The sequence below is a fragment of the Gavialis gangeticus genome, unplaced genomic scaffold (genome assembly GCF_001723915.1).
Source record: "Gavialis gangeticus isolate Ggan-Ray unplaced genomic scaffold, GavGan_comp1, whole genome shotgun sequence".
Classification (NCBI taxonomy): domain Eukaryota; kingdom Metazoa; phylum Chordata; order Crocodylia; family Gavialidae; genus Gavialis; species Gavialis gangeticus.
Window position 1 is genome coordinate 35,402,958 of NW_017728996.1, and position 8,462 is coordinate 35,411,419.

Below are 8,462 nucleotides of genomic sequence, written 5' to 3' on the forward strand. Positions count from 1 at the left end.
CAGCCCTGCCAGAGGGGCCCCCAGCCCCCTGCAAGCCCCACTTACCTCAGGCTCCAGCAGAAGTGACGCTGAGCTGAGCAGAACAGAGCCGTGGCTGACCGAGAGTCTCAGACCCCGCCCTTCCCCCTGCCCCTTCCCCGCTGGGTAGTTTCCTGCCCTGTTTGCAAACAGCTTTTGTAGGCTGGGGCTCAGCCAGCCTTCAGAGCTGTTGGCAAAAGCAGGGAATCCACGGGTTTCTCTGCTAAAAGGAGAAATCTGTGTTTTCTCTGATAAAAAGGGGAAAACCGTGGTTTTATCTATTTTTCCATGGGAAATGGAACACCCAGATCCCTGTTTTATTTCTGAGACCAGTTTTACCTGCATGGGATTTCCTTGCATTGTGGTCCATAACAATGAGATCCAGAATTTGCTTGAGTACCAAAGTTGTCTAACGATTTCAGTTAGTTTTTGGTAACAGAAATGAGATTACTTGGGTAAGCAGGTGATGAATGTTACCTGCCAACAGAGCACAATGGTACCATGATAATGCAGGTATAGAACACAGCTTCCCTTTGTGGGAAATGTGCTGTAAGAAAAGTACATCAAACTCCCCAAAAATGTTATGGTCCTTGTGGGGCTGGTAGTTATACATAAATCTGATTTTTTCCTGAAGGTTTAAAGCTGCCTTGGATTGTATTGCAGCTCTTCTTGGTATGATTCTAACCTGCCCCCCCCCCATTTTTTTTAATATACCAGTTACATACTCATGTACATTATATACCTTAATTTCCCACCCCATACTCAGGTGAAAACCTAAGATAGGAGTGCAGTTTGGAAACCTCACTAGCTGTTGGCAAACTTGAGTTCTCTGGGACACAGTTGGGTCTAGATCAAAGGGTAATCCATTAATAATGCCTTCCTGTGGGATTCCAGACAATTAATCTGGGCACAACTGTTAGCAGGAGAGCATCAACACTCAGTAACTATGTCGAAAAATTCTCAGATACCCAGATCCTGAACTATTAAGGATTTATAGAACAAAAATAAAAACCTACTGTATGCTCTTGTACTAAACTATCGTAATAAAGGTGGCAACAGGAAATATTTTATCTAGTGTACACAATGCAATACATGCGTATGCAGCTATTATGTTGACTGTTTTAGCTAGGTTAAAATCTCTGCTAGAGCAATTTATGGCAATGTGCTCACTAAATTATTTTTGTAGGAGAGAATATTTTTATTTTGTTCATTTTCTGTTCTTGTAAAGAAGTTTCTAGCATCCAGTTGCCTAAGAAATTTCTGGGTCACACTATGTCAAGTATTTTTGAAATTGTTCATGATCAGTCATCCTCATAACAGTGGAATTTAAAAGGTGCGTCTTAATCTTATCTTCTTTAGTCTCTTCTGACAGTCAAAGTCTGGTGTTACAAATAGCATTAGTAATATTGTTTTATTATATTATTAGACAGTGGTAATAAGGTTGTGGCTTCTGAGTTAGATATGCAAGGAGCAGCACCCACTCAAGTGAATGGAAGACTCCCCCTGGTGTTGATGGTGGTTGGAATAGACCCTGTGCTATACGAGACTGTTTTTTTCACTAACAGCAAAGTAAAGACTATGCAACAGGTAGCAAGAGGTGGAACATGACCCTTTCATTGTTCATTTGACCCTGTTAATGCAGACAACAAGAGGAGGAGACTCTTTTTTTTTTTGTGCAGTTTAGTGAAGATTCTTGAAGAAGAGTTTATTTCTCAAACTGAAGTCAATTGAATCAAGGCATTATAAGGAATCTCGTTTAAGATTATATGGCAGCTGAGCAGAGAGAATTCACCTTTTATTAACAGTGGTGTAAAATGGGAACAACATTGTTCAAGTCCAGTCAGTTACACTTGATAGAAAGGTGGTGCTGGAGGAGGATCTGATGGAGGTTGTTTTTGTTTGTTTGTTTTTGGTTTGGAGCAATATTCCTTATTTAGTAAGAAAAATTAGATATATTTTTAAGCGCTCATTGATGTTGGTGTTTTCAGTTCAACTTCAATTTTTCTCTGTTCTAGTGCTGATGAACGGTTTGATGCTACATTTCACACCAATGTTTTAGTCAATTCTTCAGGACACTGTCAATACCTACCTCCAGGTAAGAAGTAGATTGTGTATATGTGATAGGCTTTGGCTACTTGTACTGCTACTCATGCTACTCATATTAAGCAGTGGTATATTTTGCAAGCTAATCTGAGACCATGTTTAGAGGATCTCTGTTTTATGTTCTTACTCCAGGCACAGCTTTCTAAACCTGACTTTTGCTGATCAAACTTGAGCTAGACTTCCCCAAATACCTAACTGAAACTATGTAATATTGTAACTGTTTTATTTGTTCCTCTTGTATGGCTATTACTACTGGTATCTTTGTAAGTTCATACACCTGACAATAAATAACTTTTATGGTCAAGCTCGTTGCTATACTCTCTATCTGAACCTCACTTACTCTTCCTTCCCCTTGACCTCCCCATTTGCTCTGCAGGCACACTTCTTTTACCTAACCCAAAGATCCCTGTAATGCCCAAAACTACAGTGGGGTCTGCTCATCAACAGAGTTACTACTAGGACCATTGTGACAAGATTGGGACGTGCTGAGTTTTGAGGCGCATGAGGGTGTCAGCTGAAAGTGCTGATCAGACCCAGCCTGCTCAAACGTACTCTGTTAGCGTATGTATGTATGTCTAACTGCCTTTATTTTTGTCGTACTGAAATAAGGGATGAACTGAGTTCAAGGCATGTGAAGGTGTCAGCTGAATGTCATGCTGAATAACCCGGCCTGGCTTAGATGCGCTCTATTAATCCGTATGCTTGTGTCTGACTGCATTTTATTGTTGCCCTGATGAACTGAGTTCAAGGCATATGAGGGTGTTAGCCTGTCAATGCTGAATAACCCAGCCTGGCTCAGGCATGCCCTGTTAATCTGTGTGTGTATGTGGATCTATGTGTTTGACTAATTCAGTGGTTGGAGAAACCCAGTCCCATTGAAATGGCGTCCTGCAAGATAGCTCCATTGGGGGTGACGACTTGCAGAAGGCAGAGATACAGCTCCACATAAAAACACAAGTGACACAAGCTACACATCGATAGAATTACAGAGACCCCAGAAACACACCCCTAATAAATGAGCACACCCCAAAGTGACGGGCAAATCTGGTAACACTACCTAGATTATATGTTTATATACATTTTACATAGGTAGATTTCATGAAAATACTTTTTTGCATAAACAACACCAGGCCAAAAACAACTTTTTGTTGCAGTTATATGCATTTATCTGTCCTAGTATGGAGCATTGCTGTTGACTCTTTTCTTGCTGCTGTCATTTTTAAAAATATATTTCAGAGACCTGGAATAGTGAAAAGAAATAAATTAAAAATATATAGGCATATAGGAGGAATAAAGGAGTATTGTTTGCTAAAGCTGAAGAAATGATTCATAAGGAATAATGTATTCCCCGAGTATAGCCTCCTTGTTACCAATTACGTTGTCTATATTTACTATTTGAAATGCTTACTGAATACTTGGTATGAAGATTACTTAGTATGTAGACCATTCCTGAGAAATATGTTGCATTTGTTATCTGAAATTAGAAATATGCTGAGTCTTATTTATCAGGTACACAGCATGTACCATCCTGTTTCTCTTCCCTAATTTAATGAGCATAAGTCTTAGAATCTGAGATTTCTTTGGTCTATTGCAGGGGCATGCAAAATGGGCTGTATTTAATTCAGATTTGGATTTGGCCCAATTTAGGGACAGTGATTCGAGTTGTTGATTCGGATTACTGTCACCCATTCAGATTCAGCCAAATCTGAATCTGAAGATTTGACACTGATTCAGTGAATCAGTGATTTGGCCATAGACACAGCTTTAAATGTTTTTCTACGTACCTTGAGGTACCAGGCAAAGCTCATGAACCCTGTGATGCTGGGGCGGATGCAGGGTCCCACAGGAGTGTGGCCCTCCGTGTGCTTGGCGGCGAACCTGGAAGTGGAACAGAAGTACTTCCAGTCCACTTCTGGGTCTGCTGCTGAGCGAACTGGGGCCTTGTCCCCCAGCTCAGCGATTGGCTGTGGGGGGACCCCAGGAGCCCCCCAGACCCAGGAGGCACCAGTTGCCAAGCTGGGGGAGCATGTGGGGACTCCCCGGTGGACCCAAAAGTGCTTCTGGTCCACTTTTGGGTCTGCTGGGGAACCCGCCCCCCCCACGCTCCTGTGGGATGCTCCATCTGCCCCAGCATCGCAACATTCACAAACTGCCTGGTACCTTGAGGTATGTAGAAAAAACATTTAAAGCTGTGTCTATGCCTGAATTGCTGAATCTTTCCAAATTTCTCCGAATTGATTCAGAGGGTTCTGATTTGATTCAGAGAGATTAAAGGGTCTCCTGATTCGATTCAGGTACGGAGATTCGGTCACCAAATCAGGCCGAATCAAATCAGGGACTGAAGCGTTGCACAGCCCTATCTATAGCAACTATAGGAGATCTATAGTATCTACCACTGGAGAATTTAAATATTTTCCAGGTGAATTGAATCTTGAAATCCTTGGAGGATTTCCTGGGGGGGTCTCCTTTTCTTCTAGCAAGGGTGCTTGGTTCTGTCCTACCAGGTGCAGTACAGAAGGGTGCTGATCTAACATGCATTTTTGTATAGGACCCAAGAAGAAAAAAGAAGAGGTTATCTTGCTTGAAAGGAATGAGCTAACACCACGTAAATCTTAATAAGCAAATGACTTTGCAGGACCTCTCCTTATCTTTACTAAGAGTAATCCTAGGCAAGCCACATCATGAAGTGAATACTAAGACCAGGAAACGGTATTAGATAAAAAAACATTTATGGAAAAATCTTAACACAAATCAGGAAAAGGAGTCTGGAGTGCAAATACACTTGTGTTTCAAACCTGTTTCTTTAGTGTGGTTAAATGCTGCACCTTTTAACCTGTCAAGGCTTATATGTTAAAGTATGTACCAGCAAGCTGCAATGTGCAACAGGGTCCAGCTATATAAGGCAATGTAAAGAAGCATGGAACAAGAATTTCAGTTTGTTTTCTTCTTTAAACACTACTCTAGGCATATTCAAGAGCTCTTGCTACATAGACGTGCGCTGGTTTCCATTTGATGTTCAGAAGTGCAATTTGAAGTTTGGATCATGGACCTATGATGGTTGGTCTTTGGACTTACAGATGCAAGAAGCAGATATATCTGGCTATATTTCAAATGGAGAGTGGGATCTTGTAGGTAAGCTTCTTGGGCCTGATTGTCATTGACACACTGTACTTTGATAGTTTAATAGCCATTAAAGTGGAGGGAAATATTAGAGCAGTGTAGAATGATGTTAGTGCAAATGATGAGCAGCCCCCCCTTGCCTGTTTGTGGGTAATAAAAAGGTACATAGATCAGTGTATTCACCTAACACATTTGGGGGGCATGCAAATAGCAGTCTTTGTAGATGCCTGCCCTTCCATCTCCCTACCCCACAAAGCAGTGGATTACTGTACCTTTTAACTATGAAAGTCAAGCCAATACCATTTGAAACATTGAGAACGATAGAAGGTCAGAATCAACATACAAAGAAGGCAGAGGCACTGAGAAAACTACCGTTGTATAAATTAAGTGAACACCATTCTGTCTTGCATTCTTTTTAATTACATGCTTTTTGTCACGTGATAGAAAGGAGAATTGGAATTAAAGATGAATGTCTTACCTAAAGTGGAATTTTGAAGAGGATTTTTGTAGGCTTTTAGCAAGGCGTAACCCATACAAGAGCATAGCTTTTGTGCACATTGCTTTTCATTTTCCTCACTTTTTTTTTACTTACACAGGAGTCCCTGGGAAGAGGACTGAAAGTTTTTATGACTGTTGTAAAGAACCATACCCAGATGTGACATTCACAGTGACTATGAGACGTAGGACTCTTTATTATGGACTCAATCTTCTCATTCCTTGTGTACTGATATCTGCACTTGCTCTTTTAGTTTTTCTACTTCCAGCAGATTCAGGAGAAAAGATCTCGCTAGGTAAATATCTTATAAGGGATTGTAAAATTTGGACTTAAAAAAAGGATTTTTTTAGAACAGCCTCAGCATGTCAGGATGAAGTCCCCTCTAACCATCAAAGCACAGTGCAGTTGGTCTTTTTGAAACTGCATGGCAGTCCCTGATATTTAATAGTAATTGGATAACACTGATGAAGAGCAGTAGGGAAGTTTCTGCCAAACTGGGAGCAGGGGCCTGGCTTAGACTCCAACGCCAATCCAGTACTACAGTAACATCCATCTCCCTGAGCCATGCATTGTCTGCCATGTTTGTGGCTTCCTGGCTTCATACATTTCCCTTTTTTGGCTCACTAAAGATAAAGCAGAGGTAATAACCTCTCACATGATAGAGCATTGGGCTAGGAAGTCAGAAAGATGTAGGTTCAACCCCTGCCCCTCGGTGACAGAAGCCAAGATCCCAGGCCTCCAGGTTCCTGGGCAGCCAACTACTCTGCCACTGGTATAAAACATGGGAAAGCTGTCTCTGGATGGTAGCAGCCACTAGCTATGGGTTCTTGGCCTGGCACATTTTTGTGACTTATGGAGGCATACATCCAGAATGGGTGCATGGGTGTATCCTGCCGTGTGTGCTTAGTGCACTTAGGCGTGTGCACTGCAGGGGAATTAGAAATGTTATCTGTGCCACTTGTACAGCTAGAAAATTGCAATTTAGATGCACAGAGGCAAAAGGCATTCCATCCTGTGGAAATGTAAGATGAAGGCACCTTATAAAAGGAAACACGTTAGCAGTTTTTCAAAGAACCAATTAGGGTGGAATAATTTGTACTTATTTACAAATACTAAATACTACTCAGACCACATACCTGGGCACTCAGTGCAAATGGTGGTATAACAGAATTCACACTAGCTACTCTGTTCTTTAACATTGATCTTGCCATTTTAGGCTGGACTGTCTGTCTTTTAGTCTCACTTCCTGCTATAGCTGCTCCCTTTTGTTCAAGTCTAGTCCTGAGGTTTTGCCATGAAAACAACTGAACCACATTCAGCAAAGAGGGCAGCTCGCTGAGCAACAAAAGCCAAACTCTAAAAATTAGTGCCACGGCTGCTTGGAACCCAAGCAACAGAGGTCACTTACTGCTCCAGTAAAAGATACCACAAAGCATCTTTGCCTCTGAGAGATCAACAGCTAATTTCAGAGAGAACAGCTGAGTCTCTCTTCAAGGGCAGTGTCTGGCTTGTACGATTCCTAACTACTTCTAACTTCCAGACCTATTGATCATTGTCATGTACTATATCAAGTATTCATATGCTTAAAACAAGAATCTAGATCATGACATTTTCTAAAGGAGTGGTAGAGCAGAAAGCAAGAAGCACTTTGATTTATCACATTTTATCCACGGCCTTTGGCGAGTGCTACAGACTGAAGAGTGCTGTGTCCGTTGCTATAACAAGGACAAAAAGAAATTATTATTTGTAGAAGTACAGAAAATTTAAAGCTATTCAGGAAATGTAAAGGTTTTTTGTTTTGGTAGTATCCATAGTAACAAAAGAGAAGATTGAGAAAAAAAATAAACTGGTTTGGCAAGATTTCCACTCTCTACAGCTGGATTTAAAAAAAAAAAAAACTAGCTTGAAAAGAGAATTGAAGTGAGTAAAATTAGTAAATCAGTGCAAGGCAATGATTGAGAGAATACATTTCACAGAGAGCATGCCTTCAGGTTTGCTTTTTGCTCCTTAGAGAAATTACCTGAGAAGCTGCTGGCCTAATTCCATATTATGTGTTTATCTTTCAGGGATAACAGTTTTATTGTCTCTCACTGTCTTTATGTTACTTGTGGCAGAAATTATGCCAGCAACATCGGATTCTGTACCGTTAATAGGTAAGGACAATTATTGTCATCTTTTATTTCATTTTTAAAAAGCCAAATGAATTGGAATGAACTCACATCAAGGCCAGCAATAAAGCAAATTAGAAAGCAAACAATCTGAATGCTCATCTGTCACTAAACAAGAAAGAGATGCTTAGGTCTAATCCCTCAGAGTATGAAGCAGTGACTTCAGTACTGTAAAGAACAAAGACTGGGGATCATGCTGTAGAACAGAAGAGGATGAAGGGCATGCATAATTTGGGCTACCCACTGAGCAGACATAATATTCTTTAGGGCTGTGTGAAACTTTGGGTGGTGATTCGATTTGGAGGAGAGTCAGCCCGATTCGGTGGCTGAATCTCTGAATCCGAATTGAATCAGGGGACCAATTTAAAGGTCCAAGTGGATTCAAAGTTCTCTGAATCTTCGGAAAAGATTCGGAGAGGTTTGATGATTCGGGCAGTCCCCAGTGGCTGCAACAGGGAGCTACAGTCGACTCTGAGCTGGTAAGTACTAGGGGCAGTGGAGCGGGGGCTGGGGGAAGGGGACGGGGACCATGGGGGGACCCCTGCCAGCCCCCCTGA

General features: G+C 41.4%; 1 protein-coding gene across 1 annotated transcript in view; it reads left to right on the forward strand.

Annotated features, from left to right (window-relative positions):
• CHRFAM7A (CHRNA7 (exons 5-10) and FAM7A (exons A-E) fusion) overlaps positions 1 to 8,462 on the forward strand; it is a 146,410-nt gene that overhangs the window by 129,493 nt on the left and 8,455 nt on the right. The window contains exons 5-8 of the mRNA XM_019504323.1: positions 2,034 to 2,113; positions 5,086 to 5,253; positions 5,838 to 6,032; positions 7,804 to 7,890. Coding sequence (XP_019359868.1) covers positions 2,034 to 2,113; positions 5,086 to 5,253; positions 5,838 to 6,032; positions 7,804 to 7,890 — 530 coding nt within the window. The remainder of the gene's footprint in view (positions 1 to 2,033; positions 2,114 to 5,085; positions 5,254 to 5,837; positions 6,033 to 7,803; positions 7,891 to 8,462) is intronic.